The sequence below is a fragment of the Nansenia antarctica genome (genome assembly GCF_963989245.1).
Source record: "Nansenia antarctica genome assembly, chromosome: 7".
Classification (NCBI taxonomy): Eukaryota; Metazoa; Chordata; class Actinopteri; order Argentiniformes; family Microstomatidae; genus Nansenia; species Nansenia antarctica.
Window position 1 is genome coordinate 62,141,070 of NC_137677.1, and position 22,847 is coordinate 62,163,916.

The 22,847-nt window shown below is 41.8% G+C and overlaps 4 protein-coding genes across 4 annotated transcripts; all 4 read left to right on the top strand.

Moving 5' to 3' along the window:
* Positions 1-386: 386 nt before the first annotated feature.
* On the top strand, positions 387-1,677 carry LOC308162295 (gamma-crystallin M1-like; the record flags this gene model as incomplete). The annotated part of the gene is made up of 3 exons (XM_080536449.1): positions 387-398; positions 801-1,052; positions 1,378-1,677. The coding sequence occupies 3 exons, from the start codon at positions 387-389 to the stop codon at positions 1,675-1,677; spliced, it is 564 nt and encodes a 187-aa protein (XP_080392575.1).
* Positions 1,678-7,127: 5,450 nt separating this feature from the next.
* Positions 7,128-7,974, top strand: LOC308162870 (gamma-crystallin M3-like; the record flags this gene model as incomplete). The annotated part of the gene is made up of 3 exons (XM_080537011.1): positions 7,128-7,139; positions 7,284-7,526; positions 7,657-7,974. 3 exons carry the CDS (start codon positions 7,128-7,130, stop codon positions 7,972-7,974), a joined length of 573 nt encoding a protein of 190 aa, XP_080393137.1.
* A 4,535-nt stretch (positions 7,975-12,509) lies between these two features.
* LOC308162871 (gamma-crystallin M3-like) lies at positions 12,510-13,352 on the top strand (the record flags this gene model as incomplete). The annotated part of the gene is made up of 3 exons (XM_080537012.1): positions 12,510-12,545; positions 12,728-12,970; positions 13,068-13,352. The coding sequence occupies 3 exons, from the start codon at positions 12,510-12,512 to the stop codon at positions 13,350-13,352; spliced, it is 564 nt and encodes a 187-aa protein (XP_080393138.1).
* Positions 13,353-20,342: 6,990 nt separating this feature from the next.
* Positions 20,343-21,217, top strand: LOC308162872 (gamma-crystallin M3-like; the record flags this gene model as incomplete). Its single annotated transcript, XM_080537013.1, has 3 exons — positions 20,343-20,372; positions 20,550-20,792; positions 20,915-21,217. The coding sequence occupies 3 exons, from the start codon at positions 20,343-20,345 to the stop codon at positions 21,215-21,217; spliced, it is 576 nt and encodes a 191-aa protein (XP_080393139.1).
* Between the last annotated feature and the right edge of the window lie 1,630 nt (positions 21,218-22,847).

The window sequence follows — 22,847 nt, forward strand, 5'->3', positions numbered from 1 at the left end:
TTAACTCTATTTTCATTTTCTTTTTAAATGTTCCTATTGTATTTCATTCATTAATTTGCACACATGTTAACTAAGATAACATAACAAATCTATAAATTAATATTGGGTTTGTTGAAAAGCATCCCCTATTAGTGCTACATACAGCGCTATAATCTCTGTCTTCTCATCCCCAGAACATTCCATTTTCTAAAGTCCCTCGGGGCTCCACCCCTTTCATATGACTAATCACCTCATCTCTCTATAGGCCTGTATACCTGTAGCGTGGTGCTGGCTCAGGGTTTTTTTGGACAATGGGGGCCATGCAGTCTTTCAGTTCAGTCAGTTATAAAAGTAAGGGTTATACCCAACAGGACATCAGTAGTAGCAAACAACCACGAACCGCCATCATGATGGGCAAGGTAAGCTTGGTAGCACTGGTCTTTAAACGTCCCATATTATTTATTTATTTTAAAACCTAACTTTTTCAGTGCTTGTGCACCTACATTTGGGTCTCTGATTGGCCTACTAACACACAAACTGTGAAATAACAACAACCCAGTCGGAGATGATGTGGGCTGTCTATTTAAGAAAACATGGAATTCGACAAGCCATTCAGTTTTCCTGTGTAAATCCTACGTAAAGTGGGATCTCAGAGTTATACCGTCCCCCATCTGAGTATCTCCGCCCACGTCTGCAGGATCCACAACAACACATACTGTGTACTATTACTGGTATACAGTATGTAACTGCAGGCCCTGATGGCATTTAGCCTTTTAGAAATGTGTGTGCTAACATAAAAAAAATGTCCCCGTCTCCAATAGATTACCTTCTACGAGGAGAGGAACTTCCAGGGTCGCAACTATGAGTGCATGAGCGACTGCCCCGACATGTCCACCTACATGCAGCACTGCCAGTCCTGCAGGGTGGAGAGCGGCTGCTTCATGGTGTACGAGCGCCCCAACTTCATGGGCCAGCAGTTCTTCATGAAGAGAGGAGAGTACACCGACATGCAGCGCATGATGACCCAGGGCATGATGTTCGACAACATTAGGTCCTGCAGAATGATCCCCCAGGTAAGAGACCTAACACTACATTGATATTATTACACATCACATTAAGTTATGTCCCAATTTAGCTTTTCATTTAGAATAATTTGGGGCACTAGCACATTTATTGGGTCAGAAATAAACCCTCTGGGTTCATAGTTTAAACAAAACGTATAAAGCCGTACCTCCAGTGCGGTGTTTCAATACATTGGATTTTGAATTACAATAATGACTTTAGCCAACTTTACAGTCACATAGGAACAGTGAGCAGCACATGGCTTTATTCATCTACAGGAGAGCTGTGAACCATGTCAATGATATTATTTAAAACATCGGTCATCCTTGATTACAGCATAGAGGATCCTTCAGGATGAGGATCTACGAGAGGGAGAGCTTCGCAGGTCAGATGCACGAGATGATGGAGGACTGTGACTCCATCCAGGAGCGTTTCCGTATGTCCGACTGCCAGTCCTGCAACGTTATGGACGGCCACTGGCTGATGTACGAGCAGCCCCACTTCAGAGGCAAGATGATGTACATGAGGCCTGGAGAGTACAGGAACTTCAGAGAGATGAGCCAGGGCATGGGAGGCCAGGGAGGCCAGGGATCCATGAGGTTCATGAGCATGAGGCGTATCACTGATATGTGCTAAATATCTGTTTATTTTATCTATCAATAAATATCAACAAAACATGAACTAATTGTTGCTGCTTTGATTTAAAATGTACATCACTTTGGTTCATGGCAGATCAAAGTAAACATCATTATGACTTAGTAATTAGCTGGAACCATGGGCGTCGGAGCCATTGTATGTGGGTGGGACAAGTCGTGACGTTAAAATTATAAGGTTCTATCTCCATTTTTGTCAAAATTGAGTTTTTTACATAATCTGATCCATTAGGTGTTTATTAATGCCTGTGTGGTGTTATTTTTAAAATGTTTACATTTTTGAGTTAGTAATTCATAAAATACAAAGGTTCCATCTCACAAAACATAATGTAATGTAAAAACGTTGACGCTCAATATCTCTGAACTACCCTAAACGGAGATAGAACCTTATAATTCTAAGCTCACGACTTGATAAACGATAAATTGGTCGCATGTCAACAAATATGATATCGACTTTTGGTTTATTAACTTGACAGTCCATAAACCAAGGTCAGAGATTGCAGCAAAGTACAGAAACGACCTGCTGCGCCTTTATATAACTGTCACTGAGAATGTGCTGCGCCTTTATATAACTGTCACTGAGAATGTTGTGAGTTGAGAATGTTGTGAGTTGAGAATGTTGTTGTGAGTTGAGAATGTTGAGAGTTGAGAATGTGAGTTGAGAATGTTGTGAGTTGAGAATGTTGAGAGTTGAGAATGTTGTGAGTTGAGAATGTTGTGAGTTGAGAGTTGAGAATGTTGTGAGTTGAGAATGTTGTGAGTTGAGAGTTGAGAATGTTGTGAGTTGAGAATGTTGTGAGTTGAGAGTTGAGAATGTTGTGAGTTGAGAATGTTGTGAGTTGAGAATGTTGTCATTGAAAACATCATGATCTCCGCCATTTAAGTCTGTATCTTTTATACTAAGCATGTCTAAACCTAACCTGAAATACCTTTACATTTATTGTTACGTCCCATTATACGAGTATAAGAGAGTAAAATAATAACCTTTAAGCTGAATGAAATATACTTTGCCCTGATGAGGGAGACATCGTCCCTTCCCCCCTTGCCTTTTTGATTCCTGAGTTCACCATTACCATTGAAGTTTGACTTTTTGTTACGGCTACGCCGTCCTCCTGAGTGGGCGGGGCCCTGACACGTCCTCAAGATATAATAATATGAATAAATATGCTGATGCGCCTAAAACTGATCACTGTCTCCTCGTCTCTCTAGCTTCTGTGTGTGTACTTTCCCCTTGGTCAGGTGAGCGGGTTCCCACACCTTGCACAGCATTTTGCACTACTGGTCTACTGCAGTACGACTGGTCCCGCTGGTCCCACCAACTACCATCACCTTATCACCTCATCCTACTTATTTTTACTTTATTCCATTATTGTTGATTTTCTCTATTCTGCTGCAATGCCAATGTTGAAGAAACTGAACCTACTTTTACTCTGTGTACATTGATGTATTAAAAGCAATTCTGATTCTGATTGAGGGAAGTGCAGTTACCATGCCAGGCAGTGATACACCCAGTCAGGATGCAGCACATTTCTATTCACTGCCACTTGTAGAATGGAACAAACTTCCTATCTCCTTCAAGCTCCTCGAATCAGAGAAGAGTTTTAAAAAGCTAAATGAAAGCAGTAAAGAAACAGCTTGCAACCGATATTTTAAAATAGAGTAGGGAGAGACCTCGCATTATGTGATTAGTTTGCTCCCAAAAATTGTATGATATTGATACGAGAATAATATAGAATGATATTGTATTGATGCGCCTGTAAACCCTGCATGACCTGCCATCCTGCCCCTCTTCCCCCCTTCCTACCCTCCAACTCCCTACCCTACCCTCCTTTGGGTGTACAGGGCGTAGAGGAGGGGGCTCAGGACACAACCCTGGGGGGCTCCTGTGTTTGAGGGTCAGAGGGTTAGAGATCTTTGAGCCCATCTTCACCACCTGTCATCAGTCCGAGAGGAAGTCCAGCATCCAGTTGCATAGGCCAGGGATACGGCCATGGTCTCTGAGCTCAAGCCTGGAGGGGACAATGGCGTTAAATGCTGCACTGTTGTCTACAAACAGCATCCTCACATAGGAGTTCCTCATGTCCAGATGGGTCAGGGTGGTGCAGAGTGTGTAGATTAGATTAGATTCAACCTTTTTGTCTTTGCACAGAGTACATTCATAACATTTATTTTTTGCTCTAGGCACAGGGTCAGCCATAGTCAGTGCCCCTGGAGCAATTAGGGGTTAAGTGCCTTGCTCAAGGGCCACAACAGCAGTGGTAGGCGCCTTAGATATTTCCTTCGCACCCTTCACTGGCTGAAGGAAGTGAATCATCAATTCACCAGTTCTAGCAGGAAGGGTAATCTAGCTCAGGCCAGGGGCCACTGGCAGTCGTCGTGAAAAAGTATCGAACCCCAACCCTCTTTCTAGAGAGACAGTACAAGGGGGACACTGAAGAGACAGTGCAAGGGGGCAGTAGAGTCTTAGGAGGCATAGTATAGGGGAAAAGAGTTGCGCTGCTTCTCTGGTGGGGAATGGTCGTATCCTTCTGATGTTGTAAAGGAAGAATCTGCAGGAGAGTGCTGTCGCTGCGATGTTCTCCGCACAGAATCGGCGGTTGTCCAGGATCACTCCAAGGTTCTTGGCTGTCTGGGAGGGGGTTACAGTAGAGTTCTCCACTGTGATGGAGAAGTCTTGAAGAGGGCAGGCTTTCCCTGGGATGAAGAGTAGCTCAGTCTTGTTAAGGTTGAGTTTGAGATGGTGGGCCGACGTCCATGTAGAGATTTCAGCGAGACATGCAGAGACACGTGTTGCCACCTGTAGGTCAGAGTGGGGCAAGGACAGGAAGAGTGGAGTGTCATCTGCATACCTGTGGTAAGAGAACCCATGGGAGGAGATTACCGAGCCAAGAGACTTGGTATAGAGGGAGAACAGTAGAGGCCCTAGGACAGAGCCCTGGGGTACCCCAGTGGTGAGGGTTCACGGAGAAGACAATGATTCTCTCCAAGTCACCTAGTATGAGCGACCCGCTAGGTAGGAAGCAAACCAGGAGTGTGCGGTGCCAGAAATGCCCAGTTCTGAGAGGATGGCGAGAAGGATCTGGTGGTTGAAGGCAGCGGACAGATCCAGGAGGATGAGAACAGAGGAGAGGGAAGAAGCTTGAGCAGAGTGGAGGGCCTCCGTGACAGCAAGGAGAGCAGTCTCAGTGGAGTGCCCAGTCTTGAAGCCGGATAGCTGTGCAGCTGGGTCTCCCTTTAAAGTCTGAAATTGTGTGCAGCCCCTGCTATGTACTGCATGAGTCTTAACTTACCTCGTTAGTGCACAAATCTCTGTGAAAACCAAAGGGAATAGTTTGAGTTCATATTTAAACTTAACATTGATGATTTGTTAACTCTTTGACATGTTATTATGTTGCTCTGTACATTAGTAATAACTGTAGTATCAACATTGTATTAGTACTGTATGTTGTTTCTTGCAGTGGTCATTGCATGATACTAGAGTAAAGCAGTTTTGTTACTACCTTTAGAGATCAGGGAAGCCAGCTCACTAAATATTTTTAAAAGAAAGCTAAAAACGCACTTCTTCAATATAGCCTTCAACTAGCTTATCTGCACCTGCCCACTGCTCATCTGCCAGCTATTGCACTCCTTTAACTAGCTCATCTGCACCTGCCTACTGCCCATTTGCCAGCTGCTGCACTTTAAATGTTTTATCTATTTATCTCTTATATTTCTACACAGTAATGCACATGGTCTCTAACTCCACCGACTGTGGGGGGATAACATTGGTACCACAAAGCCAAGTTGGGCTACAGATCCAGTTGACTGGGATTTTGCGCTGCTGTGTCTAGACAGACGACAGTTAGGCTACATATCCAGTTGGTTAAAATACTGTGATCTGACACTGCCGGATCGATGAGAAAGAGGTGATTGTACGTTGTCAGAAGGTTTGGGTAAGTGCAAAAGAAAGAAACTGCAATGTTGATACTGGATTTTTGGTGCAAGGTCAGCCATGTTTGAACTTGAAAGCCAGTGAGAAGTACAGAAAGACTGTGTAAGGTAGGGAAATGAGAGGGATAGGGAAAGGTATTCTGCTGATGAGAAGACGGATAGCGGTTACTAAGTGTTAAGGCAGAGGTTGCATTTTGTTTCTCTTTTTTGTATTTATTGTATTTTATCTTTACCTTTTCTTTTACTGTTTTCCCCTACTTTTGTATTCATTCTATGCTATGTTTTATTATATTCACTTCATGTTCTTAGTCCTGTTGTAAAGCACTTTGAGCTGCATTTCTTGTATGAAAGGTGCTATATAAATAAAGCTTTACTTACTTACTTACTACACAGTTGTAAATAACAACAAAACGTTTGTAACTTAAAAAATTGCTTGCATCCATAACAGTGCAATTATAAATCAATTACTACATTTCTATGAAAAACAAACAAATGTAGCTACTAGTATATCTATAGTATTACTACAGAGGCATGAAAACCAATGCAATGTGAAGTGTGATGATTGTTGATGACTGAAATAATGTAATAATAATGTATTGAGTTATTTATCAAATACATTTCACTACACCTCTGTAGCAAAAGTGGTGATAGTAGGAAAACCAGATAGTGTGCCGTAAATTGGTGAACTTTGGTCCGAGGAACGAAAAAGATGAAAACACCCGGCCCTTTTCTGGAGATTAATTGCGTGGATCTCTACCATTCTGATCTCAGCAAAAGACTTTTGATGGGGCTAAAATCCTGATTCAGCTTTCACTTTCTTCAGAAACACTAAAGAACGCAGAAACATTTGTTTGACAGCTGCTACAATGCATACAATTATTAATTTAATGTAATAGTCTATAATTGTCCTAGTGACCCGGCACCAAAATATGTTTTGTTTTAAATTAATTAATTAATTGATAAATTAAAATATATATATATATTTTATGAGCATGCTATGCCCCCTCTCTCTATTAAAATCCTGATCAACATAAATGTTATACCTGGCAAAATGTTTCATTCTCAGTCATCTCAATTATAACCTGCCAACTTAAACCTTGCTCAACACACATGGGTTATCCTATAGGTATTTTTGGATTACATCATTGCTTTTACACTAAAACAAGCCAACAAAGTAGAACCCTTTTCCCTAAATACCATGTAGTGGGAGTTTTGAAATATGTAAAACAGACCATTGTATACTACTGCCAACAGCTCAGTTGTATTGACTCCTCAATGGAAAACCCCATTCTAAAGTCTTCTAGGGACCCGGTCACATGGAAATGTGACGAACGCACTTCAGCACTCTATAGACCTCCATACCATGGTGCTGGCTCAGGGCTTTTCACAATGGGAGCCACAGATTCTTTGCGTTTGTGTCAGATATAAAAGTAAGGGTTAAAACCGATAGGACATCAGTGTAGCAGCAGTTCAGCTCTGAGGAACAAACGACCAACCGCCATCATGATGGGAAAGGTCAGCATTGTAGCAGTTGGCTTTAGTTTCACACTTTCCGTTTCTTTTTTTTATTGGATCTTACATATTGGCAGACAATAATATTTCACAATTTCTTTAAAAAAATGAAACATTTGGCAATAACATCATGGTTTGTGTTTTCAGATCATCTTCTACGAGGACAGGAACTTCCAGGGTCGTTCCTACGAGACCAGCAACGACTGCTCTGACATGACCTCCTTCCTGAGCCGCTGCCACTCCTGCAGGGTGGAGAGCGGAAACTTCATGGTGTACGACCGCTCCAACTACATGGGAAACCAGTACTTCATGAAGAGGGGAGAGTACTCTGACTACATGAGCACCATGGGAATGAGGGAGTGCATCAGGTCCTGCCGTATGATCCCCATGGTAGGAGGAAAATATCTTGGATCAAAAATCTAACTTTTTCTTTAAAAAACTAAAAAACAACCACTGATATAATGTCAATTTGCATATAATTTCTAAGATCAATAAAAAATAAGTACATTTTCTTCTACAGCACAGGGGCAACTACAAGATGAGGATCTACGAGAGGGAGAACTTCGGAGGTCAGATGCACGAGATGATGGATGACTGTGACAATGTCATGGAGCGTTACCGTATGTCCGACTGCCAGTCCTGCAACGTTATGGACGGCCACTGGCTGATGTACGAGCAGCCCAACTACAGAGGCAGGATGATGTACATGAGGCCTGGAGAGTACAGGAACTTCAGAGAGCAGGGCATGGGCATGGGAGGCCAGGGAGGCATGAGCCAGGGATCCATGAGGTGGCAGAGCATGAGGCGTATCACCGACAACATGTCCAACAACATGTAAATCACAAAGACGATGCACAAAAAATATTATTAAAACCATTTAAGCCAAATTCAGTATTGTTGTCTTGTTTTTTTTCAGATTTCTTTACTCAAAACATGTCTACAGTGGTTGTTTCGCTGTTTCATTATTATGTCAAGGTAATTCAGATCAGAATCCTATTTTGATAAAAAAAAAAAAAATGTTTACATTTCAAGCATGAAGCAGTTGAATATCAAGTTATGCAAAAAGATATATAAAGCATGCATATCAACATAAGACACTAGTTCTCTTGAAATGAAGCCTACTTTATAGATGTTGGTATGACACCTTAACCCTAAGGTAACCCTAACCCTAACCCTTTTATGAAGAGAAACAGGTCAAATACAATATTCAAGGCTTTTTCAGGTAACAGAGTTTGAGGCATGCTAAGAGTCTACATTATTAAACAAAATGGCTTTTCTGGGTTATTTTTCTCATCCTATAATATTGCACTTGTTGTATATGTCAAATGCAATATAATGTAAAAGGGAACATTAAAGAAGTGAATATCACATAATTATAAAAAGTGAAATAATCTCTTTTAATTTTTATTTTATTTTATTTAGTAGGATCCCCATTAGCTGATGCAAAGCACACAAACCATATACAAGAAAGCATCACAAAACATATAACAAAGAACAAAAACATCAATATACATAACAACAAATAACAAAAATAAAAACAAAAATAACAAAATAAAAGTCAGCAATGCTCATGGCCTTAGGTTTTAGTGAGGGTCACAAAAACACATAACAAAGAAGAACCACCCACACACAAAACAAGAAATAACAGAAAAATAATTAAAATCCTCAGCTAGGACCCAACTTATATCCTCAATGACATTCATTCTAGGATCTAATGCATATCATGTTTTTTGAAACAGATTTTATTCTTGGTTTTAACTTCGTAGGGCGTTCCATTCAACCATAGCTCTATACAGCACTGCAAGTTATTTCAAATTTGTTTTAGTGTTTGGAATTGTGTAGTTACTACTGGTGGCGTGTAGAAAACAAAAAGTAGAATTCAGAACATAATATATTGTAAAATGTGTCTGTATTCAAAGATACCTGTGTAAGATCTTTGCACAGTCCCACTTTGAATACACTTTAAAGCAAAAACTTTAACCCTAACCCTAACACTAACCCTCATTTTAACCCTAACCCATTGATATCCTTATTTTCCTCAACAGAGCCTTATACAGTACTTATCCTAACCACTTATCTGTACTTCCTGGTATAGTCTTATGATGACAAGGTCTAGTAATCAATCAATCCCATACTGTATATGAAAGTGCTGTACAGTAAAGTAATGATCTGCAATGACTTGCTACAGTCCCTGAAGTCTTATAATTCAATGCCAAAGCATAATTATGCTGTGTCAATTAATCTCAGCCAGAGGACAGAAGATAATAATTCAATCCACATTTGAAGTTGAAGATCTATTTCATAGTTGTTAAATACTGTAGAGCATGTCTTTTCTTCACACCTAAAATTGAGATTTGTCATAGTGAGTATTTCATCTATTTACTTGTATTTTTACTCCTCATTGTTTATTCATCGAAATTGTACAAAGCAAATATTTTACAGAATATTCTGTTTTGAATTGAATAATATTGTGGTCCCAAAATATAATTACTTTGTGCATTCAAACCTGATTTAAATTCATGATTAATACATTATGGACATTATGGACAACACGTGAGCTTAGAATGATAAGGTTCTATCTTCGTTTAGGGTAGTTCAGAGATATTGAGCGTCAAAGTTTTTACATTCCATTATGTTTTGTGAGATGGAACCTTTGTATTTGATGAATTACTAACTCAAAAATGTCAACATTAAAAAAAAAAAAAAAAGGCATTAATAAACACCTAATGGATCAGATTATGTAAAAATCTCAATTTTGACAAAAATGGAGATAGAACCTTATAATTCTAACGTCACAAACAGTTAAATATGGGGCAGTATTTTTACAGTATCTATCGCACAAGGAATGATGTGAGGATAAATTATCTTAATTTGAAATGTATTAATATAACTTCTGTGGTATATGTTATGTACTAAATATATTAATATAACTTCTGTGGTATATGTTATGTACTAAATGTATTAATATAACTTCTGTGGTATTTGTTATACTAAATGTATTAATATAACTTCTGTGGTATATGTTATGTAGTAAATGTATTAATATAACTTCTGTGGTATATGTTATGTACTAAATGTATTAATATAACTTCTGTGGTATATGTTATGTAGTAAATGTATTAATATAACTTCTATGGTATATGTTATGTACTAAATGTATTAATATAACTTCTGTGGTATATGTTATGTACTAAATATATTAATATAACTTCTGTGGTATATGTTATGTACTAAATATATTAATATAACTTCTGTGGTATATGTTATGTACTGAATGTATTAATATAACTTCTGTGGTATCTGTTATGTACTAAATATATGAATATACTGTAACTTCTGTGGTATATGTTATGTACTAAATGTATTCATATAACTTCTGCGGTATATGTTATGTACTAAATATATTAGAATGTCATACTATCTCTATTTATTTTCCATTGTATGCCAATGCCCAGGCCAATACTGATATATAGTGCACGCTTTTATCACTAGCAGGCTGGACTATTGTAATGCTCTCCTTTGTGAAGCCATAGATCAACTCCAGCTTGTACAAAATCCAGCTGCTCGTGTTTTAACCAGGACCAGAAGGAGAGCACATGTTACATCTGTTTTAAAATCACTGCACCTGTTAGTCACATAATTGATTTTAAGATTATTTTAGTGGTTTACAAAGCACTAAATGGTCTCGCTCCCGACTACATATCTGACATGGTTTTAAGATACCCACTAGATTCCTCAGGTCCTCTGGTACTGGTCTCTAGATCCCTCAGGTCCTCTGGTACTGGTCTACCACTAGATCCCTCAGGTCCTCTGGTACTGGTCTCTAGATCCCTCAGGTCCTCTGGTACTGGTCTCTAGGTCCCTCAGGTCCTCTGGTACTGGTCTCTAGATCCCTCAGGTCCTCTGGTACTGGTCTCTAGATCCCTCAGGTCCTCTGGTACTGGTCTCTAGATCCCTCAGGTCCTCTGGTACTGGTCTCTAGATCCCTCAGGTCCTCTGGTACTGGTCTCTAGATCCCTCAGGTCCTCTGGTACTGGTCTCTAGATCCCCCAGGTCCTCTGGTACTGGTCTACCACTAGATCCCTCAGGTCCTCTGGTACTGGTCTCTAGATCCCTCAGGTCCTCTGGTACTGGTCTCTAGATCCCTCAGGTCCTCTGGTACTGGTCTCTAGATCCCCCAGGTCCTCTGGTACTGGTCTACCACTAGATCCCTCAGGTCCTCTGGTACTGGTCAATAGATCCCTCGGGTCTTCTGGTACTGGTCTCTTGGTTGTTCCAGGGGTCCGGTCTAAGACCCATGGCAAGGCTTTTAGCCACTATGGCCCAGACTGTGGAACGGCTTGCCGGAGGACTTGAGGGTGGCTTTGAAAGAAAACTTTAAACGTACCTTTTTAGCCTGGCTTTTATCTAGTGTCTATGTCAACTTGCACTTTTACTCATATCTTATCTTCTATTTCTTGTTTTATTCCTGCTTTGAGTCGCATTTCATGTACGAAAGGCGCTATATAAATAAAGGTTTACTTACTTACTTACTTACTTACTTACTGCTTTTATTGTATTATATTTATTTTATCTATTTCGTTCTACCTCTTGTTTTATTGTATTGTGTTTTATTTACTATTGTTTTTATGTTCAGCACTTGGAGTTGCATTCAATGCATGACCTGTGCTAGATAAATAAGTTAAGTTTGATTGATTGATTGATTGATTGATTGATATGTACTTTACTTTGTTTTGCAGGTTTGTATGAATGTATGTATGTATGTATGTATGTATGTATGTAGGTGTGTATGTATGTATGTATGTATGTATGTATGTATGAAAGTAATTCCCATAACCCAACTAATATCCTCAATGACATTCCCTGGTTAAGAATGCTACAGCAAGGCAAGATATAAAACAAAAGATGGTTAGTAACTTCATTTAGTACCCTGGTGTGTCACTCTGAAGGTCATTTTGGATAGAGGATTCATTTCTAAAATCACACTGTTATATTTAATTACATACCAAAATAATTTGTAAAATGATTTAAATGTGTTAAATGTTTACAAAAGACAAGTTGATATGTCACTCTTATTATAATATTATATATATATATATATATATATATATATATATATATATATATATATATATTAATGTGCAACATGAGGCATACCTGACAATGTGAAAGAATACAATGTCCACATGCGATGTAAAATTCTTGATGTAGCCTATACAGTAAAATGTTGAACAAATAGCATGTTGCCTGGTCAGGGCTTTACACAATGGGAGCCACAAATTCTTTAGGTTGGGTCATGTATAAAAGTAAGGGTTAAACTGGTTGGAAGGCAGTTCATTAGCTATAGCAGCAGCAACAGCACAGTAAGCCAAAATGACCACCACCGACATGACCAGCATGATGGGCAAGGTGAGCATTGCAAAAGTTTGGACTGTTTTGGGGCTTCACAGTATATTAACACTAATATCAATATCACTGGTTACCTATATGGGCCTGGTATAGAGCTTCTACATTCTAAAATGTGTGTTACATTCTAGAATTCTTCTGTATCATTTGATTAGGTAACGGACGTTATTTCTGTTTATTTTCAGATCATCTTCTTCGAGGACAAGAACTTCCAGGGGCGCTCTTACGAGTGCATGAGCGACTGCGCTGACATGTCCTCTTACATGAGCCACTGCAACTCCTGCAGGGTGGAGAGCGGCTGCTTCATGGTGTACGACCGCACCAACTTCATGGGAAACCAGTACTTCATGAAGAGGGGAGAGTACTCTGACTACCAGCGTCAGATGGGGTTCAATGACTGCATCAGATCCTGTCGCATGATCCCCATGGTGAGTTCAAATGGCTTCAAGTGAAGGCATAGACTTCACTTCTCTTTACTCTTAGTATGAATAATGATTTTTTGGGTTTTGTGTTTTCCTATAACAGCACAGGGGAACCTTCAGGATGAGGATCTACGAGAGGGAGAGCTTCGCAGGTCAGATGCACGAGATGATGGAGGACTGTGACAATGTCATGGAGCGTTTCCGCATGTCCGACTGCCAGTCCTGCAACGTTATGGACGGCCACTGGCTGATGTACGAGCAGCCCAGCTTCAGAGGCAAGATGATGTACATGAGGCCTGGAGAGTACAGGAACTTCAGAGAGATGAGCCAGGGCCAGGGGTCCATGAGGTTCCAGAGCATGAGGCGTATCATGGACTCCTGTTGCTAAATATTGTTTGTTTAGTGATGTAACAAAAAGCCATTGAATAAACTTGTTTACTTTCCCATTAACATAATTTTAGCCTTCTTATTTGCTTCTTTACACGTTTAATGAAGGGTACTTTCATATAATGTAACTCTCAACATGCAGATGTAAAATGCAGAACCTTTAGGAATCCCCTGTTCAGGAAACAACATCAATATGTATCAATAGTCCTCTGTGGCTCAGTGTGGTCCTCTGTGGTCCTCTGTGGTCCTCAGTGTGGTCCTCTATGGTCCTCAGTGTGGTCCTCAGTGTGGTCCTCTATGGTCCTCAGTGGTCCTCAGTGTGGTCCTCTATGGTCCTCAGTGTGGTCCTCTATGGTCCTCAGTGTGGTCCTCAGTGTGGTCCTCTATGGTCCTCAGTGTGGTCCTCAGTGTTGTCCTCTGTGGTCCTCTGTGGTCCTCAGTGTGGTCCTCTGTGGTCCTCTGTGGTCCTCAGTGTGGTCCTCTATGGTCCTCAGTGTGGTCCTCAGTGTTGTCCTCTGTGGTCCTCAGTGTGGTCCTCAGTGTGGTCCTCTGTGGTCCTCTGTGGTCCTCAGTGTGGTCCTCTGTGGTCCTCAGTGTGGTCCTCTGTGGTTCAGTGTGGTCCTCTGTGGTCCTCTGTGGTTCAGTGTGGTCCTCTGTGGTTCAGTGTGGTCCTCTGTGGTCCTCTGTGGTTCAGTGTGGTCCTCTGTGGTCCTCTGTGGTTCAGTGTGGTCCTCTGTGGCTCAGTGTGGTCCTCAGTGTGGTCCTCAGTGTGGTCCTCTGTGGTCCTCAGTGTGGTCCTCTGTGGTCCTCAGTGTGGTCCTCAGTGTGGTCCTCAGTGTGGTCCTCTGTGGTCCTCTGTGGTCCTCAGTGTGGTCTTCAGTGTGGTCCTCTGTGGTCCTCTGTGGTCCTCAGTGTGGTCCTCTGTGGTCCTCAGTGTGGTCCTCTGTGGCTCAGTTGGTAGAGCATGGCGGTAACAACGCTTACATTGTGGGTTCGATTCCAACCATATATAGCCTACTGAAACATGTATGCACTCACTGCAATATACTGTAAGTCGCTTTGGATAAAAGTCAGCTAAATGGCATATCAAACATGTATCTTTCTGTATAAAAGTACGGTTCAAAAGCACAGCTTACCAAAATGTATTTCACAATGTACTAGTGTGCTTGCAAGCAACACTATTGTTATCTCACATATTATTAGTGTGCTTGCTGTAGCGGCTACTCCTTCCACAGATTTTGCACTCGGTAGACGGTTTATGAAATTATTTTTGTTTTGTTTGTTTTTCCGTGTGTTTGTGAAGCTAGCGAAGACAATGGCTTCAGACTATGTTACCATGGTAACGGTCAACTGTCAAGAAAACAGCTTAAACTCTGCTTATGACTCTGTTAAAGTTATTCATGCTGGGGGTATGTATGACTATGCTAAACCAACTTGCTTGCAAACGGTAGAGGTCATTACGAAGCAAAACACAGCAGCTTCAAAGCATCTGCCCGGTAACACAAATCTACTACCGTTACTATGGGAACCGGGGACGCTTCTACCTGGACGTGGCAAAAGCTAAACCAACAATGCTACCTTGCCTACTTGCTTGCAAAACGGTAGCGCGCACGCACTCATGGATGGTATGGAAGTTACACTTCCAAATGTTAAGCTTTTAACTGACACGTTCAATATCAAGAGATAGCGTTTATACTTCTTGGCTTAACCCTTCGTGAGCTTAGAATTATAAGGTTCCATCTCTGTCTAGGGTAGTTCAGAGATATTGAGCGTCAAAGTTTTTACATTCCATTATGTTTTGTGAGATGGAACCTTTGTATTTTATGAATTACTAACTCAAAAATGTCAACATTTTAGAAATAACACCACACAGGCATTAATAAACACCTAATGGATCAGATTATGTAAAAAACTCAATTTTGACCAAAAATTTAGATAGAACCTTATAATTCTAACGTCACGACTTGTAGGTTGTATGTTTTTTGTGTTTCATGTAGGCCTACTATTCGCAGGTCTGGTGGTCCCATAACATTATTGGTTTTTTAAAGCAATACAGCCATAATAATTTATGTTAAAAAAATACTTGTGGGGGGGGGGGGGGGGGACTGGAGGTCACTGACCGGCTTCCAACCAGCTCTGACCCGTGTCTCGCCAACCACGGCACTATCCACCGCACAAACCCCCGAACCCCCGAACCCCACAACTCAGCCCCTGGGTGAGGTAGAGACACGTGGTCTTCACCAGGGGGTGCAGGGGGGAGGCCCAGAGGTCAGCTGTTCCCAGAGGTCAGCTGTTCCCAGAGGTCAGCTGTTCTGGCCGTTTGTTTGTTAGCTAGCTAACATAATGGTTGCTGGGGCGGCTGTGGCGCAGGAGGTAGAGCCGCCGTCTAATGATTGCAAGGTTGGCAGATCGAAGGTTCGAGCCCCGGCTGGCCACATGTCGAAGTGTCCTTGGGCAAGACACTGAACTCCAAATTGCTCCCAGTGAGTGAGCCGGCGCCTTGCATGGTAGCTTGCCGCCATTGGTGTGTGAATGTGTGTGTGAATGGGTGAATGAGAGGCCGTTGTAAAGCGCTTTTGATAAAGGCGCTATATAAGTGCAGTCCATTTACCATTTATAATGGTCTCAGACCCTGGTAACGGTCAACAGTCAGTGTACTCACCATCAGGGGGCCGCAGATTCACTTGGAACACATACACACACACACACACACACACACACACAGATATGTTACACTTCCAAATGTTAAGCTTTTAACTTACACGTTCACTTGGAACACGTACGCGTGCACACACGCACGCACACACACACACACACACACACACACACACACACACACACACACACACACACACATTTACATTTACATTTAAATTTTGGGCATTTAGCAGACGCCTTATTCCAAAGCGACTTACAATCAATACATTTGAATACTAAGCATGTGAATCAGCAGTCCACCATTCGTTGCAGGAAGAGTACTCTAGCTCGGGCCCGGGGCCACTGATAGAAGGAAAAACCTTCTCCCTATTATCGCCTTCTACTAAAACCTTTTTTTTAATTTTTTTATTTTTTTTATTTTACTGGAGAAACTGAGAAACAGTACAAACGGGGCAATAGAAGTCCTTAGGGACACAGTAGAGGGGAAAGCGGGTGTCTTTAGGAGACGTAGTGGTGAGGGTCAGAAGATGTCTCAGGAGGAGCAGTTAAGATGTAACCTGAAGAGATGGGTCTTCAGTCTACGACGGAAGATGGGTAGTGACTCTGCCGTTCTGACAGCCGTGGGGAGCTCATTCCACCAGCGGGGAGCCAGTGTTGTGAAGAGACGTGATTGGGCAGCCCGACTGCTGTGTAGAGGAGGTGGGGCCAGTCCCTTTAGCTGCCTGGTATGCAAGCACCAGGGTCTTGAATCTGATGCGAGCTGCTATCTGGAGCCAGTGCAGGGTGCGAAGGAGAGGGGTGACATGCGAGTATTTGGGGAGGTTGAATACCAGCCGGGCAGCAGCATTCTGGATGAGCTGCAGAGGTCTAATGGCTGAAGCGGGGAGCCCAGCCAGGAGTGCATTGCAGTAATCGAGGCGGGAGATGACCAGTGCCTGGATCAAGAGTTGCGCTGCCTCTCTGGTAAGGAATGGTCGTATCCTTCTGATGTTGTAGAGGAGGAATCTGCAGGAGCGAGCCGTTGCTGCAATGTTCTCCGCACAGGATAGTTGGTTATGCAGGATCACTCCAAGGTTCTTGGCTGTCAGGGAGGGGGTTACAGTAGAGTTCTCCACTGTGATGGAGAAGTCTTGGAGAGGGCAGGCTTTCCCGGGGATGAAGAGGAGCTCAGTCTTGTTAAGATTGAGCTTGAGATGGTGGTCAGCCATCCAAGTTGAAATGTCAGCGAGACATGCTGAGATACGGGTTGCCACATGTACATCAGACGGGGGGAAGGACAGGAAGAGTTGAGTGTCGTCTGCGTAGCTGTGGTAGGAGAGCCCATGTGAAGAGATTACCGAGCCAAGAGACTTGGTGTAGAGGGAGAAGAGTTACACACACACACACACACACACAGATGTGTTACACTTCAAAATGTTAAGCTTTTAACTTACACGTTCACTTGGAACACATACACGTGCACACACACACACACAGATACAGTCATGGACAAAAATATTGCCACCCCTGCACTTCTGTCAGACAATGCACCACTTCTCCCAGAAAATTGTTGCAATTACAAATGCTTTGGTATTCACCTGTTTATTTCTTTTGTTTGCATTGGAACAACACAAAAAAGCAGAGAAAAGGACCAAATCTGATTCCACACAGTACTCCAAAAATGGACTGGACAAAATTATCTTAATATTTGGCAGCACACCCTTTGGACAAAATAACTGAAATCAATCACTTCCTGTAACCATGAATGCGTTTCTTACACCTCTCTACTGGAATTTTGGACCACTCTTCTTTTGCCAACTGCTCCAGGTCTCTCACATTTGAAAGGTGCCTTCTCCCAACTGCTGTTTTGAGATCGCGCCAGAGGTGTTCTATGGGATTTAGATCTGGACTCATTGCTGGCCACTTCAGAACTCTCCAGCGCTTTGTCTTAAACCATTTCTGGGTGCTATTTGAAGTGTGCGTTGGGTCATTGTCCTGCTGGAAGACCCATGACCTCTGACGGAGACCCAGCTTTCTGACACTGGGCCCTACATTGCTCCCCAAAATTATTTAGTAGTCTTCAGATTTCATGATGCCATGCACACAGTCAAGGCATCCGGTGCCAGAAGCAGCAAAGCAACCCCAAAACATCTGTGAACCTCCACCATGTCTGACTGTAGAACCTCCACCATGTCTGACTGTAGGGGCCGTGTTCTTTTCTGTGAAGGCCTCATTTCATTTTCTGTATTTCAGTATTTTGGTCTCATCTGTCCACAGGACGTTCTCCCAGAATGATTTTGGCTTCCCCAGGTAAGTTTTGGAAAACTCCGGTCTGACTTTTTTATGTCTCTGTGTCAGCAGTGGGGTCCACCTGGGTCTCCTACCATAGCGTCCCATTTCATTCAGATGGCGACGGATAGTGCAAGCTGACACTGTTGTACCCTGCGTCTGCAGGTCAACTTGAATTTGTTTGGAAGTTGATCTAGGTTTAACCACCATTCGAACAATCCTTTGTTGCAATCCTTCATAAATGTTTCTCTTCCGTCCACGTCCAGGGAGGTTAACGACCACTGGCGGACTCAGGGGGCGGGCCGGGGGGGCGACCGCCTCTCCTGGTGCCCCCATGGTTGAAAAACGTCTGTCTTAAGTGCCCTTTTGAGTGACGAAAATGCCCTTTTGAGTGACGAAAATGCCATTTTGAGTGGCGAAAATGAGAGGACGTGCCCTATTGGGGCCCCTCCAATGGTCTAAACTTGACCATGTGCCCCCACAGTTGAAAAACGTCGTACTAAAGTGCCCTTTTGAGTGGCAAAATTAGAGGATGTGCCCTATTGGCTGCCCTTCCAATGGTCTAAACTTGATCATGTGCACTGATGGGGTCCCATGTTGTGCAGTAGGTGCCCTTTTTTTCTTTTCGCCCCTGCCCTTCAAACAGCCTGAGTCCGCCACTGTTAACGACAGTGCCATGGGCTGTGAACCTCTTGATGACGTTGCACACAGTGGACACAGGAACATTAAGATCTCTTGTATTAAGACACTTGTAGCCTTGAGATTGTCCACAATTTTGGTTCTCAAATCCTCAGACAATTCTTTGCTCTTCTTTCTTTTCTCTATGCTCAGTGTGGTACACACAGATACACAACATAATAAAGGTTGAGTTAACTTTTTTCAATTGTAATTACAATTTGTTTGAAATACAATTATTTCTTTAAATATTTGGCCAATCATTTTGTCCAGTCCATTTTTTGAGTTCTGTGTGGAAAAAACCTCTGACATCTGTGATATAACTGCACATTTTAGAGTGGCCTTTTATTGTGACCAGCCTAAGGCACATCTATGTAATAATCATCCTGTCTAATCAGCATCTGTCAGATGGATGGATTATCTCAGCAAAGGAGAATTGCTCACTAACACAGATTTAAACACATTTGAGAACACGATTTGAGAGAAATTTGTGTACATAGAAAAAGTATTAGGTCTTTGACTTCAACTGTCAAAAAGTGTTGCGTTTATATATATGTTCAGTGTACATTTCAACGTCGTTGAAAATCCCAACACAAACTTGCTAGTCAAGTCAAAATACTGCAATGCAATGGATTGGCTGAGTAATCCCCACTGCTACCTAGTTAACTGTAACACTACTTTATATTGTTAGCAGGCTCACAAAACAAGTTGTGTTAATTGGTTAGCGAGTATGTCATTGATTTTCAACAACGCTGAAATGTGTTTACATTTTCCGATAGAAAAGTCTGAACATTAAATCGAATGCCGACTTGCGGACCAATTGACCAGACCGTGTCACATATTGTTAAAAAAACAACAACAAAACACATATTGGTTAAGGTTACAGAATCAGTAACTAACTTATTATCATGTGACAGACATCAAGGTTGACATCAAGTCCTCTCTCATAAAAACATTAATCTTAAAATGTACAATGTAAACACATCTGAATTCAGAATATTCTCCTTTGAAATCTTTTGAATTATTTCTACATTACACCTTTTTCCCCTGAATAACATGATTCACTGGTCACTGGGTTGACTTCAGTACATCCATTTCAATTTCAGGAAAAAGAAACTTAAAAAGTTGAAATTGTATTGACTTCTGTAAAAGTCAACAGATATAATGTAGAACAAACAATTTGCCATATGTTAGAATCAAAACGTGAAACTGGCGCCACCCCTGACAAGCATTATCAATGCATAGCATGCCACCATGATGCTGGCTCAGGTCTTTACACAATGGGGGCAACAGATTGTTTAGGTTTGGTGAGGTATAAAAGTAAGGGTTCAAATAGACAGGACATCAGTGTAGCGTAGCATCAGCAGCAGCAGCAGCTCAGTCAGTCAGAATGACCACCACCAGCCAGAGCATGGGCAGGGTAAGCATTACAAAAACAACTACACATTATGAACGAATAACAAAATGAATTCATGATAATAAATGTCACAGTTCATACAAAACAACCTAAACTTAACTAGATAAATACATACATGGTGGTTTAATTTGTTAAATGTTAAACTAGACTAGATAATGACATACAATGTATTGTTTTCAGATCATCTTCTACGAGGACAGGAACTTCCAGGGGCGCTCTTACGAGTGCAGCACCGACTGCCCCGACATGTCCTCCCATCTGAGCCGCTGCCAGTCCTGCAGGGTGGAGAGCGGCTGCTTCGTGGTCTACGACCGCAACAACTACATGGGAAACCAGTACTTCATGAAGAGGGGCGAGTACTCTGACTACGGGTGCTTCATGGGAATGAACGACGGTGTCAGGTCCTGCCGCATGATCCCCATGGTAAGGCCTCATAATGATGATATTCATGGTGGCTTCTGCTAGAGCCCTGCAAGATACAGTAGTCACCAGAGGTTTGGACTGGTTGTTCAATGAATAATTTCTTTTCACATTTGATTTAACAGCACAGAGGATCTTACAGAATGAAGATCTACGAGAGGGAGAACTTCGGAGGTCAGAGTCACGAGATGATGGATGACTGTGACTCCATCCAGGAGCGTTTCCGTATGTCCGACTGCCAGTCCTGCAACGTTATGGACGGCCACTGGCTGATGTACGAGCAGCCCAACTACAGAGGCAAGATGATGTACATGAGGCCTGGAGAGTACAGGAACTTCAGAGAGATGAGCCAGGGCATGGGAGGCCAGGCAGGCCAGGGATCCATGAGGTTCATGAGCATGAGGCGTATCACTGATACTGTGTGCTAAATATCTGAAACTGATCAAAGAAAATAAAAGCGATTTTTTTTAATCACTAAACAATGAAGTGGGCTACAATATTTTCACATTTGGATGTTTTGTTGCCTTTCAAATAGATCTACATCTGATGTCACCCCTGGCACTAGACATTGCACTGATGCTTTCATAGAAATTATCCCAATAATCTCTCTTTGAAACGATTGGTTTATTAGAATAATGTTGTATATATAATTATATAATGTTTGCCTTTTTTGTAACACTCAAACGTCACATCATAAAGCCAATGGAGTACTATGATAAGCATGGATCTGAGCCGATTGTGACAGATAGCACGTGAAATCAATACTCTCTAGGTAAGGCGGGACCTTAGTGGAGAAATTTTGCTATTTGTCTTGCTGTGTGTGCTCTCTTTCACTGTGAACCAACTGGTCATTCAGCCTACTCTTCTCATTTGAACTATTTCTGTTCTTTGGTTTTGAGTGGGGGGCACCGGCATGGAGAGGGTAGTCTGGTTTCCTGGGCCTAATCTCCTTGCACTGCATGTGGTGTGTGTGAAGTGTAATTGCTTAATCACTGGGGAACACCTTAGATCACCATCTGCCGTGTGCTTGCCGTGTGCTTGCCGTGTGTTTGCCGTGTGTGTGTGTACATTCACAGATTCACGGTGTGCCTGTCCTGAGACTGCTGTGGCCCCTCTACAGCCAGTTGCCTACCCTCTTTTATCACTATGGCAACGTATAGCCAATACATTTTCTTGATCTTAACAATATTGGATTCATGTCTCTGCTCTCTCACTACCGAACCTGAGTGCTTAGTCCAGTCCCGAGGACCTCCCCTCGTGTAACAAAAAGGTGGCGTTGTCCCGCAGTATATTCATCAGCCGATTAGCCGCAGCCATTCGGGCTTTGAGTACCTTATGCCACGCTATCATAAAAAAACACATTCATGAATTGATCTTAAAATGTTCAGGAGGTCTTTTTAAGTGTTCACTGACTCACGCTAGCTTGTATGAGTCCATTTGTGGATAAACTTTAGCAAACCTAGCAAAACGCAACAGGGTTTGTTACTTAAATAGTGCTACATGGTCATGATGAATCGGTAGTGATCAAGGAATGAGATGAATGAGAGCGAGAGAGATTTACATTTGACATTTTAGTGATTCAGCAGATGTTCTTATTCGGAGCGACGTGTCAATGTTCAGTAAGTGAATCGACTCTACATCACAGTAAAACATTCCATAGGAATTGTTGCCAAAAGCACAAGTCACAAAAAAAGAAATGTGTTAGTATAATTTTTTAATATATTTTTTTTGGAAAATGATAAAATATTATGTATAAATGATACAAAACATTCATTGGAGAATGTTGTTTTGTCCAGACATGGTGCTTTCTAAAATCTGGTGTTGTGGCCAAGCATTAGTGGATATGCACATGTACATACATTTACCCTATAAGAAAATGAATGGAAATTGTTTATATAAATAATATGCATTTTTGCCATTTTCTTTTCCTTACAATTCAAACATGGTTTTATCTCATCTGCAACACAATGGTGAATATTGTACCAATGTTCATTGGAGAGCAGCTCTTACTGGAGATGAATGTGTGTATAGTAGGCTGTTGTTAAAAGATCTACGTAC